At 38.7% G+C, this 18240-nt stretch overlaps 1 protein-coding gene across 3 annotated transcripts in view; it reads left to right on the top strand.

Annotated features, from left to right (window-relative positions):
• Nucleotides 1–18240, top strand: part of PTPRB (protein tyrosine phosphatase receptor type B) — a 124124-nt gene that overhangs the window by 72192 nt on the left and 33692 nt on the right. For all 3 annotated transcript variants that reach the window (XM_077111429.1, XM_077111430.1, XM_077111432.1), the window contains 6 exons: nt 498–761; nt 4352–4615; nt 5336–5617; nt 12650–12928; nt 13476–13625; nt 16553–16796. In XM_077111429.1, coding sequence (XP_076967544.1) covers nt 498–761; nt 4352–4615; nt 5336–5617; nt 12650–12928; nt 13476–13625; nt 16553–16796 — 1483 coding nt within the window. The remainder of the gene's footprint in view (nt 1–497; nt 762–4351; nt 4616–5335; nt 5618–12649; nt 12929–13475; nt 13626–16552; nt 16797–18240) is intronic.

Below are 18240 nucleotides of genomic sequence, written 5' to 3'. Positions count from 1 at the left end.
TGCTGGAACCAATTTCCTCTTTCTGTTTACTTTTCATTTTCTTTCCCATCTATTTTCTCCTCCCCACTGCCCTTCCCTCCAATGGCCACGTCTTAGCCACGGACAATGGCCATCTGTCACAGATGGCACTCAGAGATCCATTTTTTTTTTCTCGGATCTAGTTCCTAATATTAGAGACACATTTTGTCACATAGGTCAGATTAACATTTATTCTATACCCAAAAAGTATCTGCAAAGATCATTTCAAACTACTGTGTTTTCTTGTTGTTGTTTTTCTATTTTGGTTTTGCTTTGAAAAAATTAACAGTTTCAGAATAAGTAATTCACAAAATTCACAGTTCTTTACCCTGGAGACTTGATGAAGTCAACATCTTTTAAAGGCGAAGACTTTGTGATTTGAGTTGCTATTTGAGTGCATCCATTCAGATGTTAATCCTGGGTTGTGTCACGGACATGCTAAAACTTGATCTCACTCACTGACTCCTTGACTTTTCCAGTGCCAGCGTCTGTCAGCAATCTGAGGATCACAGAGAATTCCACTAGACACCTGTCCTTCAGCTGGACCACCTCTGAGGGAGAACTCAACGGGTATAACATCTTTCTCTACAACCCTGATCGAACTCTTCAGGAGAGAGCTCAAGTTGACCCGCAGGTTCAGAGTTTCTCTTTCCAGAACTTGCTACAAGGCCGAATGTACAAAATGGTGATTGTAACTCACAGTGGAGAGCTGTCTAATGAGTCTTTCATATTCGGTAGAACAGGTAAGGCCGGACCCAAGCAGTAATGCATAGCAAAGAAACTGTCATGGTATTCAGTGGCTTTTCCTTCACTTGTCCTTAGTTTCTTATTCTACCCAGAGAGTACTTTTATATGAGATTTGTGGCCTTCTGTTTGTTTGTTTGTTTTACCATAAATCAGCCTTAGACTCTTTATAGGAATAGCAGTGGCCAGTTTTTGCACTGGCTTCTGGTCTTTTACCTCCACCTGGGTTTGATGAAAAAAAAGAAAGAATCTGACTCCTTTACTTGCCAGCAAACTAGTATGACCAGAGAATTGCAATCTATCATGGCTTGATGCAAGTTATGCCCTTCAGATTTCTACAAGAAATATATGGACAGGAGGGCAGGTCCAGAGAAGGTTACCACAGATTGGACAAACAAGGAATGACTGTTATGAATTGGAAACTAGATGAAATAGAAACAAGGAGTTCTAGAAAAATAAGAGAGAAATAACTCTGGGCTACAAATAAGGAACTGAATTACTTTACCATAATTAGATTCCTTTAGTCTCATAACCCTATTCCTTTTTTTTTTCTCATTTGCCATTAGCTTTTAAAATTAATAGTTGTATTTTGTTTATTTAAACTTTACAAAAATTTATGCAACTTCTATGCATATGAATAGAGAAAAATATTTTAAGGAAGTTTGCCCTATAATTCCTTTATTTAGAGGTTGCTTCTCTAAACATTTTTCCTCCTTCCCTTTTTTTAACATTTTTTTTCGTGGATATGAGTTCTACAAGGTCACGTTCCTTGTCTGTCTTGTTCATTGTCATATTCCCAGCAGTGTGCCTAGTGCACACTTCAGGGGAGCATTCAAAAGTTAATGGCCAGGGTGGGCAATGGTGGTGCAGTTGCAGAGTTCTCACCAGCCATGCAGTAGACCCGGGTTCAATTCCTGGCCCATGCACTGCCCAAACAAAGCAAAACAAACAAACATTGAGCAAATGGTGCTGCAGTAAGGGGATACTCGCATGGAAAAAGAATGAAATGTGACCCCCACCATACAGCATACAAAAAAAAAAGTTAATGGCCACCTCATAGAACTCTGCATTAATAGAAGGAAAGAGGAGGGGATGGATTATCCCAAGTAAGCAATTATTTTCTGCATTTTATCTTGAAATACTTAAACTTACAGGACATTATAAAGATAATACAAAACCCGTACAGAGAACTCCAAAATACCTATACTTCTCCGATACCCAGATTTACCAATGTTAACATTTTACCACATTTGCTATATCATTCTGTCAACCATTTATGTTCTGCCTAATTATTTATCAGTCTGTTTTCTGAACACTTGGGTGTAGGTTGTATACATCATGCTCCTTGAACACTTGATATTGCCATTTACATTTCCTAAGAATAAGAATATTCACTTATGCCATCACCTTAAATGCAGTTATCAAGTTCAAAAAGTTCAACACTGATATAAAGCTTATAGTCTATATTCCAATTTTTTCATTTGTCCCAATAATGACCCTTTCAGCCTTTTCTCCTTCCTTGCTAGATCCCATGCAGGATCATGTATTGCATTTATGTGTCACTATCTCTTTAGTTACTCTTTCATTTTTTTTTTTTTAATTGTGGGAACCATACATGCACCATAAACTCCCATCTCAACCGCTCCCTAGCATACCATTCAGCCGGAGTAATCACATTCACAATATGTCAGTGCTCCACCCCCCTCCATTACTAAAAGGTTCCCATCTCCCAAAAGAAACTCTACACCTATTTTCCCTGCCCTTTGCTCCATCACCCTGTACTTTAATTTCTGTCTCTGTGGGGTTGCATATTCTGTGATATTTCTTTGTAGTTAGCATAGGGCTTAAATTTAACGTCCTAAATCTGTAACAATCTCCCTTGCTTTAATATCAACTTAAGTTCAATAGTGTTCACAAACTATACCCCTCTGTCTGCGCACCTTTATGAAGTCTTGTCACAAATTACATGTTTATTTATTATGAGTCCAAAACCACTGATTTATCATTGTATTTTATGCACATGCCTTTTAGATCCTGTAGGAAGTGAAAAATGGAGTTACAAGCCAAAAATACAATAGTACCAACATATATATTTACCCATATTGGTACCCTCAGTGGAGATCTTTATTTCTTCATGTAGCTTTGGCTTTGATCTATTAATGTCTATTGCCCTTTCCTATCAACCTGCAGAAATCTCCATAGCATCTCTTGTAGGGCAGGTCTAGTGGTGACAACCTCCCTCAGCTTTTGTTTTTTCTGACAATGTCTTTATCTCTTTCTCACTTTTGAAAGACAGTTTTGTCACATATAGAATTCTTGGTTGGCAATTTTTTTGCTTTCAGCACTTTAAATATATCACCCCCGTACCTTCTTGTCTCCATGGTTTCCGCTAAGAAATTGGACCCTTAATCTTATTGAAGCTCCTGTGTATGTAGCATATTGCTTTCTTGAGACTTTCAGAATTCTCTCTTTATTTTTGGCATTTGGCAGTTTGATGGCATGGTGTGGATCTACTTCAGTTTATCCTTTTTGGAGTCCGTTGAGCTTCTTAGATGTGTATATTCATGTTAAGTTTGGAAATTTTTCAGCCATTATTTCTTTGAATATTTTCTTGCCTCTTTCTTTCTTCTCCTTCTGGAGCTCTCACAATGTGTATAGTGGTATGAAGCAAACAGATTTTAAAGGGAGATATTTTGGAATATCTTAAATTCTATGACGGAACTAAACAGTGTGTTGTGACAGAGAGTATCTTGGCAGGACAAGAGCCTACTTTGGATAGGGAAGGCATTTCAACCTGAATGTGAGAGAGCCATGTGAAAAATAGGAGAGGCACATTCCAGGCACCCAACAGAAGTTCTCAGTTCCTTTGTCTTTTGAAAGGAATGAAAATGAACAACAATAAGCCTAGAGCAGAGAGTTGTCTAGGTGTTACCATTTCTGGGACAACCTGCCCTCAGAGCATCTTCTCTTGCCTGGTCATTAATGCTTAGATTTCCTCCAACAGAGGTCAACAGTCTTCACTCTCCAAAGAATGATGACCCTCAAATACTCATGGGACAGATGGCAATATAACTAAACTTATTCAGTGATAAATGTGACTATTAATACTTCCTTTCCCAAAATACAGATTTTGATAAGAAAGAGAATGAGAGAACTGAGGACTTTAATGAAGGTGGAGAGGAAGTAATGATACCTGAGCAAGGTCATTATGGGACAGTGACCACTAATGAGACAGGTCAAACGGGGGAGTGGGACTAGGGCCTCTTATGAATATTTCTGGGGTCTTTTTAAAGCTAGGTTTCAAACTATTTGCCCAGTCACGAAGATTTCATTTCATATGTTTATCAGAACACATGTGGCAAGTATCCAAATGTCACCATCTGTTTTTGTTTTATTTTAATTTGCACCATGTCTCTAGAAATGAACACATGCCCCTAAACTTATAGAACATGAAATGTAGGCAGGAGTTTACTAGGCAATATATACTACTCACCCATATGACCAGCATAGCTCATATTTTCACGTGAGGGCCAAAATGCCTTTGTTTCTAGCTATTTTAATCTCAGTAAATGTTTTCCTTCTGTTTAAGTACCAGCCTCAGTGAGTAATCTCAAAGGATCCAATCAGAACATGACAGACAGCCTCTGGTTCCGCTGGAGTCCAGCCTCTGGGGACCTTGACTTTTATGAGCTGATTCTCTATAACCCCAATGGTACCAAGAAGGAAAATTGGAAAGATAAGGACCTGACTGAGTGGCGTTTTCACGGCCTCGTTCCTGGGAGAAAGTACACGTTGTGTGTGGTAACTCACAGTGGCGACCTCACCAACAGGGTCGCAGTGGAAAGCAGGACAGGTAAGAAGCCCAGTTGTCAGTGGTCATCTATTGATGGGAAGTAGCTTCCAATGACACATGTCAATTATTGTCTAATGACAAACAAAATCGGTAACTGTGTGCCACATGCCAGAGTCTGAACTTGGGAAGGCACTTTGGTACAGTTGAGAAAGGGCACAGACAGGTAAAAAGATAAAGGTCCTTAGCTTAGTTCTGCCATGTATTTATATGAAGCTGGGAAAGTTATTGAGCCTCAGTGTCCTCATCCATAAAATGGGAGTAATCATTACCATCATCATGTGTGACTGTGAGCAATGCTTTTTAATCGCTTTTATATCTTGAGTACAAGTAAATAATAGTAGTATGTATGTGCCGCACCGAGGTCAGTAAACAAGGCTGTCTGCAACTGCACATAACTGTCTATGGACTCCAGCTCTACTGTCCCCAAATCTGATGGAATCAGTACCTCTGCATACGTGTTATCCATTCGAGTCACATTCATATTACACAGCACCCTACTTAGGAAGCTCTGGTTATAAGAATTAAAAACTAGGTACACGGGACACTTGAAGACAGTACCTTACACATAGTAAACATACTACAAAGGGAAGCCCTTATTATTACATTGTCATATTATCTCTTCCTTCAAAGTATATTAAAATTATGTTTGATGTCACCCAGCTATTATTATTTGCATATGTTATGGCAGGGATGTAATTTCTCGCTCTCTCTCACATATAGCCCCAAGTCCTCCCAGTCTTATGTCATTTGCTGATGTTGCCAACACATCCTTGGCCATCACTTGGAAGGTGCCCCCAGACTGGACAGACTATGATGACTTTGAGCTGCAGTGGTTTCCAAGAGACGCCCTCACTGTCTTCAACCCCTACAGCAACAAAAAGTCAGAAGGGCGCATCGTCTATGGTCTTCGTCCAGGGAGATCCTACCAATTCAGTGTCAAGACTGTCAGCGGTGATTCCTGGAAAACCTACAGCAAACCAATTTTTGGATCTGTGAGGACAAGTAGGACATATTTTGCCACCTTTGGGTCTCTAATGAAGTAGGAAGGAAGTGTGTTGCAACATCTTATTCTGATGGGGCTTGGTTTAAATACGTGTTTTCACTTGGGATTGGTTGGGTTTGAATTCAGGCAGAAGCCTATATAGATTTGTTCATCCATCATTAACAACCATGGACAATAAAGAAATAATATCTGCTCTCTTGAAGCTTATAGTTGGGTAACAGATAGTATAATTAAATAGAAAATTATCTTTTAGGTGTGATGAAGGAAGTATATGGGTGTTTAGAAACACATAGTAGGGGCATCTACCCTGATACAGTGAGGCTTCCTATAAGAATAAATATCCAAATTAAAGCCTAAGGAAAAAGCAGAATTCACCAGGTAGAGGTGGGGAGAGAAATGGAGAATAAACCAGGTAGAGAAAATAAGATATTCCAAGATACAGGGAGAAGAGAGAGATCTGCTAATAGAAGAACAGAAAGAAGTTTAGTTAAGAAGCATATGAAAGGTGAAGATTGGGTCATAGAATGGGTTGTGTCTCATGGTGATGATTTTGAACATTATCCTGAATCAATTGGAGCCACTGAAGGATTTCCATCAGAGATGTCATAGTCAGATTTCCACCTTAGAAAGTCACTCCAGGTACAATGTGGTGAACAGATTGAAAAGGGTAAAACTAAAAGCAGAGGGATTAGTTATGCCATATTGCTATAAGTCCTAGAGATGAAATACTTTGGATATAACAAACCTCAAAGAACAAAGGTCCAAATATTTGTGGGACCTACTTCCAAGTGTTTATTTTTCAATGATACCTATTATTTATAGCTTCCAAGATTGGTTATGATTAAAATACAGAGTTGAAATTGGAAATTTCAGCAAGTAGTTGTTTTATTTATTCAACAAACATTCATACTGTAACAGGTGACATTTATGCTCCTGAGTGCATCCAAAGAGAAGTTTGGGATCAGATAGCTGCATGTCAAGGGTGAAAAAGACCTAGAGTTTTCATTTACAACAAGTTCAGGGTAGTTTATTGTAGGCTGTGTTAATAGAATTACGAGGCTTAATTTAAGAGTTCAGACAATTCCGGTAGAGATGGGCTGAGTATTGTATTCAGTCCTGGATGCTACAATTTAAGAGAGCCATTGACCAACAGGGCATGCCCAGGAGAAGAGAACCTGCATGAAGAGGGACTCAATGCTGTGTTTCATGAGGAATAGCTGATGGAACTTTGAGGATTATATGTTGGAATTGGGTTGGGCTGTAACAGAAAACCCAAAATAACAGGATTAAATAAGATAAAGTTTACAATTATCATGTAAAATCATTCCCCCCAGAACTCCATTTCTCTCAGATGTACTCCAACCATGAAGAAGAGCTCACACTTCTGGAGCATCCACCTTCCCACTCTTTCCAATACCATCCCTGGTGCCTGTGTTCATAGTTTTCTTTACTTAAAATGTTCCTTGCCCAGTATCCTGGCAAGATGTCATCTCTACCATAAAGCCCTTCCTGACCCCTTCCCACCACAAATCCTTCTCTCCTAAGGATCCCACAGCACCTTCTTCCCCTCTTTCTTCTGGCACATTCTTCTTCCTATGTTATACTATGGCTATTTTGAACTCATCTCCCTTTGTGGAAGTCAGGACTGATGTCTTATTCATCCCTCAATTGTCCACAGCCCCTGGAAGTTGCATTGCACATAGTAGGTGCTCCATAACTGTTTTCTTAGGGAAGGGAGATGCAAGCCGAGTCTTAGAGGGACAGGAATTTATATGTGAGGAGGAAAAAGAGCGGGAACTGAGAGACAAGATTGAAGCAAACTTTGTTGTTATTCTTTCCCCATTTGTCAGAACTGTAGATGAGGCAGAATATTTCAAGATTTTCTCCAGGTCTCAGCTGTGATTTGATTTGAAGGAATTTCAAAAGAGTAAAAAGCGGTTAATCTTTGAAAAACTCACAGGCATTGCTTGCCTCAAAGACCAATTCTCCCCCACACCTGAAAAAAAAGCTTTTTTTTACCTTGCCCAAAACCTCTTATGGCTTAGCTGACATGTATGTACCTCGATATGAATCAGGAATTCATTCAGTGGCACACAGATGCTGGGTATTTCAAAGTTGTGATTGCTGAGATTAAGAATTCCTATAGCAAAAATATATTTTGAACAAGGGACTTCATGTTTTCATTTTGCACTGGGCTCTACAAATTGTGTAGGCATCCCAAGCTACAAGGTTCATGAATGGACCTAGGTACAATTTGAATTCTGGGAGGTGGGGAAGGTGGAGAAAGAAGGAAAGGATGATATTCTTAGTGGGATCATAAAAATCAGCAATGGAACAGATAGGTTTGTCCTATTTGGTATAATTAAAGTCAGGCATAACTGTCTTTTGCCTTATTTTTTTTTAATCCCACTCCACTACAGGTAATGTTTTTATGAGCTTTTTTGATGGCTCAAGCTCATTTATTATGGCCATCCAAGAAATATTACAGTATTTGTGTTTTGGGCTGTAGAACAATGGGCAAGGTTTTAAAATTTAATCCTTATCAAAGCTTTTGACTCCTTCTAGAGTAAAATGGGGTGGCCTAGAGCTGAGCTTTCCAGTTTTATTCCAGAACTTGAAAACTCACTGGAAATGCCTGGGGAAGGGCTCCACCCTAGCGTAGCACCTCTGTCCCCCAAGGCACACTTCAAACACAGGACCAGAGCCCTTCAACTTTACATAATGGGGATCTAAAAGCTTTACCTTAAAAATATTTTTAATTAGAACAGTTGTCGGTTTATAGAAAAATCATGCAGAAATTAGAGTTCCCATATACACCCCCTCACACGCAGCTTTCCCTATTATTAACATTTTGCATTCGTGTGCTATCGATGAAATAATATTATTGTAATCATACTATTAACTATGCCCATAGGTTACATTAGAAATTGATCTTTTTGTTGTACAGTTCTGTTTTGTTTTCCTGATAACTTATATATACAACCTAAAATTTATCATTTTATGCACTTTCAAATACATAATTCTGTGGTGGTAATTATATTCACAAAGTTGTGTCTCCATCACCATCATCCATCACCAGAACTTTCTTGTCATCCCAATAGAACCTCTGTTCCCATTAAACATGATCTCCCTACTCCCTACCCCCACCTGGCTCCTGGTTACATGTATTCTAGCCTCTCACCATGGATCTGCATGTTCTGCTTGTTTCACATAAGTGAGATCATACAATATTTGTCCTTTTGTGTCTGGCTTATTTCACTCAACATGATGTCTTCAAGGTTTGTCTATATTGTGGCACTCATCAGAATTCCATTCCTTTTTATGGCCAAAAAACATTCCCTTTTATGTGTATACTGCATTTCGTTTATCCATTCATATGTGATGGACACTGGGTTGCTTCCACCTTTTGGTGATTGCACATAATGCCACTATGGACATGAGTTTGTGAGTATCTATTTGAGTCCTTGCCTTCAGTTCTTTGAGGGTATATACTTAGAAGTGAAATTGCCAGGTCATATGTTAATTCTATACTTACTTTTATGGAGGAATCGCCAAACTATTTTCCATAATGGCTGCACAATTTTACATTCCCACCAACAACATACGAGGGTTCCTATTTCTCTTATCCTCTCCGACATTTGTTATTTTCTATTTTTAAAATAATAGCCATTCTAGTGGATGTGAAATGGTATCTCATTGTGGTTTTGATTTGTGTTTCCCTAATGCCTAATGATATTGAATATCTCTCCATGTGCTTTTTAGCCATTTGTATATCTTCCTTGGAGAAAAATCTTTTCACGTTTTTTGCTCATTTTAAATTGGATTATTTGTCTTTTTGTTGCTGAGTTGTAGGATTTCTTGATATGTTCTAGATAGTAAACCTGTATCAGATATCTGGTTTCCAAATATTTTCTCACAGTCTGTAGTTTGTCTTCTTATTTTCTTGATAAAATCCTTTGATGCACATTTTTAATTTCGATGGAGTCCCATTTATCTATTTTTTCTTTTGCTTCTTGCTTTTGATATAAAGTCTAAGAAACCATTATCTAGGTCCTGAAGATGTTTCTGTATGTTTTCTGTAGGAGTTTTTATAGTATTGACTCTTATATTCAGGTCTTTGATCCATTTTGAGTTAATTCTTTTGTTTATGGCATGAGGTGGGGACCCACCTTCATTCTTTTGCATATGGCTATCCAGTACCATTGGTTGAAGAAAATTTTCTTTCCCCACTGAGTATACTTGACACCTTTGTCAAAAAGTAATTGGTCATAGTTGTGAGGGTTTATTTCTGAACTCCCAATTCAATTCCATTGGTCTATATGTCTGTCCTTGTGCTAGTACCATACTGCTTTTTTGTTTTTGTTTTTTGGTTGTTTGTTTTTGCATGAGTAAGCATGGGAATCAAACCCAGGTCTCCATCATGGCAAGTGAGAATTCTGACACTGAGTCACCATTGCACCACTCCATACTGTTTTGATTAATGTAATTTTGTAATAACATTTAAATCAGAAAGTATGAATCCTCCAACTTTGTTCTTTTTTCTTAAGATGGTTTTGGCTCTATGGGGCATCTTAGCCTTCCATATGAATTTTATGATTGGCTTTTCCATTTCTGAAAAGAAGATTGTTGAAATTTTGATTAGGATTGCATTGAATCTATAAATCACTTTGGGCTGAATTGATATCTTAACAATATTTTGTCTTCCAATTCATGAACATAATCCATTTACTTAGGTATTATTCAGTTTCTTTAAGCAATGTTTTATACTTATCTGCATACAGGTCTTTTACATTCTTGGTTAGATTTTTTTCCTAAATATTTTATTCTTTTGTTCCTATTGTAAATGGATTTTTTCCTTGATTTCTTCTTCAGATTGTTCATTACTAGGGTATAGAAACACCACTGATCTTTGCACATTGTTCTTGTACCCACCCTTTGCTGAATTTGTTTATTAGCTCCACTAACTTTGCTGTAGATTTTTCAGGATTTTCTGTATAGCGGATCATGTCATCTGTAAAAAGGAAAGTTTTACCTCTTTCCAATTTGAATGCTATTATTTCTTTTCCTTGCCTCATTGCTTTGGTTAGAACTTCCAGTATGATGTTGAATGACAGTGGTGACAATGGACATCCTTGTCTTATTCCTTATCTTAGAGGGAAAGCTTTCAGTCTGTCAGCATTAAGTAGGATGTTAGCTGCGGGTTCTTCATATATGCCCTTTATCATGTTGAGGACTTTTTCTTTTATGCCTAGTTTCTGAGTGTTTTTATCAAGAAGGGATGCTGGATTTTTCATATACCTTTTCTGCATCAATTGAGATTATCATGTGGTTTTTGCCCTCATTCTGTTAATGTGGTATATTACATTAGTGGATTTGAACCACCCTTGCATTCCTGGGATAAATCCCGCTTGATCATGGTGCCTATTTCTTTTTTTTCTTTTTTCTTTTGCATGGGCATGACCCAGGTCTCGGGCATGGCAGGCAAGAACTCTGCCTGCTGAGCCACCATGGCCCGCCCTGTGCCTATTTCTTTTAATGTGCTGTTGGATAAAGTTTGCTAAAATTTGCTGAGGATTTTTGCATCTATATTCATAAGGGATATTGGTCTATGATTTTCTTTTCTTATGATGTCTTTGTCTGGTTTTGGTATTAGGGTGATGCTGGCTTCATAGAATGATTTGGGAAATGTTCCAGCCTCTTCGGTTTTTGGGGGAAAAGTTTGAGCAATATTGGTGTTGAATCTTCTTTGACTATTTGGTAAACTTCACCAATGAAACCATCTGGCCCTGGGCTTTTCTTTATTGAGATGTTTTTGATGACTGATTCAATTTGTTTACTTGAAACTGTTCTGTTGAGATCTATTCTTGAGTGAGAATAAGTAGTCTGTCTGCTTCTTGGAATTTATCCATTTCATTTAGTTATCGGATTTGCTGGTATATGGTTGTTCACTGTATTGTTATAATCCTGTTTTATTTCTTTGGATGTAGTAGTAATGCCCCATGCTTTGATTTCTGATTTTAGTTATTTACATCTTCTCTTTTTTTCTTTGTCAGTCTGGCTAAAGAGAGGGCATTTCTTTTTTAAAATAGTTCATTTTTAAATTAAAATACAAAACTACTGTTCTAAACAATACAATTTGGCTTCATAGCATGTAATTAGAGATGGTGAATATGCAACGGGTGGGGCAGCCCATGAAGTGTGACTATTAACCTTCACAATCAAACTAAGAGGTTTTCTTTCAGAGTGAGTCTTTCACCTATTATCATGCCATTCCCAACAACAGTAAGATTTTTGTTGAGTCCCTACTGTGTGCCGTCACTCTGACAGGAAGAAGCAGCCAAATGATGATAATTATAGAGGCATGGTACAGCTTGGCATGTGTGGGAACCACAAGTAGGCTCAGTATCTGGAGCCAGGGCATGTGAGGAGGGAGGAGCAGGCGGAAACTAGAAAAGAGAGACAGAAGCCAGGGCCTGGATGGTAGGTAACAAGTCAGCAGTCACTTCTTGATTTCCTCAATATAAGAGCTAATATTTATTGAGCCATTACTTTGCCAGCTATTGGTCCAGGTGACTGTGCATATTTCAGTTCATCGAATCTTCACAATAACCATATTAAGTAGGTACTATCAATTTCCCCATTTTATAGAGAAGACACAGAGGTGTTAAGAAACTTGCCCTAGAGTGCACAGGTGGTAAGTGGAATTTGAATCCAAATGAATCTAGCTGCACTTTTAACCCCTATGCTACTCTGCCCTACCTTCTATCTAACTTATGACATTTGATTTCAGTGCCCACAGTTGCATTTGTTTTTTTCCAATCATGTTGGCATCTGGTGATTTTCTAAAACATGGCCTTTTAACTTTTAATGCAGTGCTTCTCAAAGTGGGGTCTGGCAGGCAGAAATTCCCTTGGGGATCCATGAGAATTTTGCTTTGAAAAGCAATCAAAATAAAGCTTCAGAATCATTTATTTGGAACTCAGAGCTCATTGGACCTAAAGGAGCTGAAAAAAAGTTGTTGTTGTTTTTAGAGCCAGACAAGATACAAAACCTGCATTGCCGTCCTCAGAATTCAACTGCCATTGCCTGTTCCTGGATCCCACCTGATTCTGACTTTGATGGATATAGCATTGAATGCCGGAAAATGGACACCCAAGAAGTTGAGTTTTCCAGAAAGCTGGAGAAAGAAAAATCTCTGCTCAACATCATGATGCTAGTGCCCCATAAGAGGTATCTGGTGTCCATCAAGGTACAGTCAGCCGGGATGACCAGCGAGGTCGTTGAAGACAGCACCATCACAATGATAGACCGTAAGTGTCCTGGCAGTCTGCGCTGAGCCTCCTGCACTGCAGGGAGGAGCTTTGCACCTTTCTCTATTGCTTCCATCACTGCTACCCACCTGCATTTGGTTCACATTCAGGTAGGCATGGCCTGCTGTCATTTGGAGCAGAGGACCTAAAGGCTCCATGAAATGGAAACATTTCCCTTGGTAAAGTACCTTGGCAGCAAACAAGTTAAATGATCTTAAACTACCTGAATGAGTTAGTATTTAAATACATCACTTTGCCTGATTTAGTTAGAGCTGTAATGGTGCTTTTAAGCAATTTGAAACAAGAACTTCAGGAAATCTTGCTGAGGAGTTGTCTCCTTCATTATGTTTAATGTGCCCCTGGCAAATCACTTGCCCTACCTGCTTCCCTTTTGGAGGGGAGGAGGGTGTCTTGATTACAAGCTTTTAACACACATTCTTTCTGTTTGATGTAGGTGAGTGCAGACTTAACTTTCACTGACTGTTGTTTATGACATGAAAGCAGAATTATGACCCCTCTTGGTTCCTTCCTCACCCCCTTTTTCCAGGCCCCCCTCCTCCACCTCCACATATTCGTGTGAATAAAAAGGATGTGCTAATTAGCAAATCTTCTATCAACTTTACTTTCAACTGCAGCTGGTTCAGCGACACCAATGGAGCTGTGAAATACTTCACAGTGGTGGTGAGAGAGGCTGATGGTAAGTTTTCAAGAATTAACCCTGTTAATCCTGTAAGACCCAGGATTGTTTTCTCAAAGGTCACTGTGGGTGTACTATCTGTGAGAAGTTTTTAAGAATAAAAAATTTAATTTTTATATCATCCAGATCTATGTCTGCTAGATACAAGGACATATAATAAGAAGCTGCAGAAAGGTTCTTTCAGCTATAAAGTCTGTTATCCTCTGGGTTTAATTATTAAATGGGAGGATAATAACAGCAACCACAACAATAATAATAGTCATTGTTTGTTGAGCCCTTACTATGTGTCAGGCACTGTTTTTATTATTGACATGTATTTATTGACTCATCCAATCTTCACAACAATCTCATGAGGATGAAACGATTATTCCAATTTTACAGATAAGGACTCTGAAGCACAAAGAGATTTAGTAACTTGTCCAAGGTCACAAAGCTTGTACTTGGAGGATTCAAAACAAGGCATTCTGACTTCGGATGTTGTTCTCTTGTACCATGACCAGACCAGTCGACGCTTACACAATAAAATCAATCACTTTAAAGGGGTCTCCTGATTTGGTGCCTAAACGGGATCAGTACAGACTGTTCAAAATTCTTTTATTCTACCATTAAATAATATGCTTCAGTTCTCTTTCACCCTTCTCTGTCTCAAATGCCACAGCCAACCAGACACACCCAAACCACCCTCCAATTCACAAGAGTATTCAGAAGTTTGAAAGAATGGAAAGATGATCATGAAAAGCATCCCTCCTTTCTCTACTGAATTTTAAATAGTTTCATTTGCTTCCTACATTATTCTATGTCTAATTCCTACAGACTGAGAAAATAATAGGTAGTAACCATAACAACATTCCATATACCCACCCAGTGTGCCCTTTAGCATTTGTCAAGCCACCTGCAGGAGTGTAGTTTGGGGGGGCACACATGTCCGTAAATGTATTTGCCATTGAGTCTCATGTACTATTTCTTTAAAAGAAATGCTGGGTCTGGAATGGCATTGATGTATTTTACATTCCTTATATTTTTCAAAACATGAATTTCTTAAGTATCCCTGACTATTTCGACCCATTTGAGGGCAAGGGGTAAACTTTAAACCTGACAAATGCTGGAACAGTTTCTAAGCTGAATAATATTTTAATCTCATATTTAATGTTTTAGTCTCACTGGGTATCTAACAGTCTATGTGTTGTTGTTTTTTGTTTTTTTTTAACTTTTTTTATTGTAAGGTATCACATACATACAAAGCAAAGAAATAAAAAAGCAATAGTTTACAAAGCACTCTTCAAGAAGTTGTTCCAGGCTAGATCCCAGAGTTTGTCATGGGCTACCAAATGATCCTCTTGTATTTTTCCTTCTAACTGCTCCAGAATATAGGAGGTTAGAGGGCTTAAATACTTAAATACTTTTTAATCATCACAATCAACTTTCTTTTCCTTCTTTTTTGTGAACAATAACATATATACAAAAAAGCTATAAATTTCCAAGGATAGCACCACAATTAGTTGTAGAACATATTTCAGACTTTGACATGGGTTATAATTTCACAATTTTGGGTTTTTACTTCTAGCTGCTCTAAAATACTAGAAACTAAAAGAGATGTCAATTTAATGATTCAGCATTCATATTCATTTGTTAAGTCCTATCTTATATGTTTTTACATTTTATTCATTTGTACTCAAACTGATTATGCATAAATAACTAAATAATTTCAAGGGTCAGTGGTGCATTCCAGATTTCCTCGAGCCTCATAATTGGGAGATATATTGGTGAACTGTGGGAAGACTTCAGATTTAATTAAGCTGCAATGGAGATATTGTTTCACTACATGACTTTAAGGCAGCGACCAAAAAGGAAGTCACACCCCAGAAATCAGACCTGCATCCTCCTGCTAGGTTTCAGTTATCAATGCCCATGGAGACAGGCTGTGCGCCCCTGGTGATCCAAGATAACAATCCATCTCAGACAATGATGGAAGTCACTGATAGCCTGTATGCTCATCCTATAGGTGAAATTCCTTTGCAGCTACTACTAATCAAAAGAATATTTCCAAGACCTGCTCATTTTGAGCAAAATTTTGTTAAACAAGGGTCTAGGATACTGTGAAGGACTTCCAAAGTATCACTCCTTGTCGTTCATTGTAAATGGTATGTGATCTCTATAATATTTGTCTTCCTAATTATGCTTTCCTCCAGGCAACAGTGAAACTAGCTTGCAGTGCCAAAACACACAGCAGGCCGGGTGGACAGGGGAAGAGTTCTGGGAAATGTTCTAAGTGATGGGCCAATAGAGTTAGGATTAAACTGTACTCAAGATAACAAAGAGCTGTACACGGAGCAGTTATCAGACCGGGCATGGCACGTGGAGCATGGCTTGTGGGACAGACTGCTCTGGCCAGGGACATGATTTCTCTTATCTTTTTCCTATTTCCCAGGTCATAGGGATTTCCTTATTAGCTCAGCTACAATGGTTATTGGCAGGATAGCGAGCTTACTGAGTGGGTTGAGTCTCATAATGGGAAGAGTTCAACTAAGTTTCTGGAGTTTAGGGGCACATAATTATTTATTTGATGCTGTGAGCTACCCTCTCTCACCGATTATTTTTTCTAAAAGAACAGTAGCATATGTGTGTGTATAATCTATATATTCAAATACATTGATTTATTTACTTTAGGAAAAGCAAATTAAAACTAATTCATTATATAACTATTCCCATTGAATTGTATACTTAAAAGAGGCTGAAATGACAAATTTTACATTATATATGCTGCAACAATGAAAAAATAAATAAATTTAATTTCATAGAACCTGTGCTCTGGGTATAGCCAGAGATAGTGATGGGTAAAGAGCTGCCTTAGAAGCCTTGTTAGGAATCATTGAATCATTCAAGTCTGGAGAAAGTTTAGTCCTCACCTGTGGGTTTTCTCCCTCCAGGCAGTGATGAGCTGAAGCCAGAACAGCAGCATCCTCTGCCTTCCTACCTGGAATACAGGCACAACACCTCTGTTAGAGTCTATCAGACCAACTATTTTGCGAGCAGGTGTGCGGAAAGTCCTGACAGCAACTCCAGAAGTTTTAATATTAAGCTTGGAGCAGAGATGGAGAGCCTGGGTGGAAAATGTGATCCCAGTCAGCAGAAATTTTGTGATGGACCACTGAAGCCGCGGACTGCTTACAGGTTAGATGTATTACCATCGTTTCCCTGAAAGGAGCACACTATATTACTTGGCGCTCAGCTGTCTGAACATGTGTTGCACAGGAATTCCTGTAGATTAATAACCTGCGTTGCAAGAAGGCTTTACATTTGACTGTAATTTATAGAAGTTGGGTTCCTCATTCCATGGGCAGGGAATGTGTGGAAGACGGCCTTCAGCATTTTGCAAAAACTCCAATTTATTATGTAAGCAATTGAAGCATCTTAATAGATTGTTCTTTCTACTACAACTTCTTTAACATGAGTCAAATAAATTACTATGTTAACTGTTGTGAGACTGTCCAAATATAAGGACCAAGTTTTGGGAGATCATTTTAGGTGATCTTTCACTTTTTCTGAGGAATGCTGAATAATTCCTCTGCCCAGGACTCACCACAATTTGCTGTTGTCACCTCAGCTGAGATTAGCAAACTTAGCAATGCTTTTAAGAAAAGACCATATGAGCCCATATCCTGCCAGAGGTGAGGTCTCTGACAGAGCAATTGAGAAATCTAAGAGAAATTAGAGAACTGGGATCCTCCAACTCCTGTGAAAATCAAGACATTCGCTTGGTGCCTTTATTACTCGGGCTCAAGGAAACTTGAGCAAAAGTTTTCCAAAGGGTACTTCCTCTTTCTGATATGAGAAGTTGAGACTGTTTATGTTTGTTTGCTGCCATAATAGCTCTCAGGGCCCTAGGAAGAAAGCGTGGATTTAAGTCATAGCTTTGCCACTTTTTAGCTGCATCACCTTTTAAACTGCATTTCCATTCTGCTGTCCTTACTTTTCTCATCTGCAAAAAATCCTCATCCTTCTGAGGAGTAATGTATGTGACAGATCAAATCCGGCCACAGCCCTTCTAGATCAAAAGCTCCCAGTGGTTCCATTCCCTTATAGAAACAAGTCCAGATCTCTCAGGAGGGTATAGAAAGCCCTCCTGCTCTCTGTCAGCCTGCCTCTCCAGTTTTGTTTCCCAGCATTTGCCCGTGCATACCCTGTGTCTTTGCTATGCCTCATACAGCCAAGTTCCCTTGATTGTAGCATGGCTCTTTCATATGTCTGAGTCTTTGCACATTCTTTTAACTCTATTTGGGGATGGCCTCTATTCCCTGGCTGGCTGGTACATTCCTTCTTACATTTCGAAAGTCAGCTCAACCCTGAGCTAGCCCTCACCACACCTGCAAATCCCACAGTTGGGTGTTCCCTTAACTCTGTTTCAAATGTACCCAGTCACTACATTCCACTAATGCATTCACCAGTGGCTTTTAACCCTTTATTTAATTACCTGCCCCCTTTGCTAGACTGATAGAGCTCACAGTCTAATAGGGGAGACAGATGTGTTATTGCCTATAAAACAATATTCAAGTACCTGGCCCAAAAGAGGTGCTCATTAAATGTTATGTGAACAAATAAGGGAATGAGCCGAGAT

This window comes from Tamandua tetradactyla, chromosome 7 (genome assembly GCF_023851605.1).
Source record: "Tamandua tetradactyla isolate mTamTet1 chromosome 7, mTamTet1.pri, whole genome shotgun sequence".
In the NCBI taxonomy this organism is placed as follows: domain Eukaryota; kingdom Metazoa; phylum Chordata; class Mammalia; order Pilosa; family Myrmecophagidae; genus Tamandua; species Tamandua tetradactyla.
This window is presented reverse-complemented; position numbering and strand designations above follow the sequence as displayed.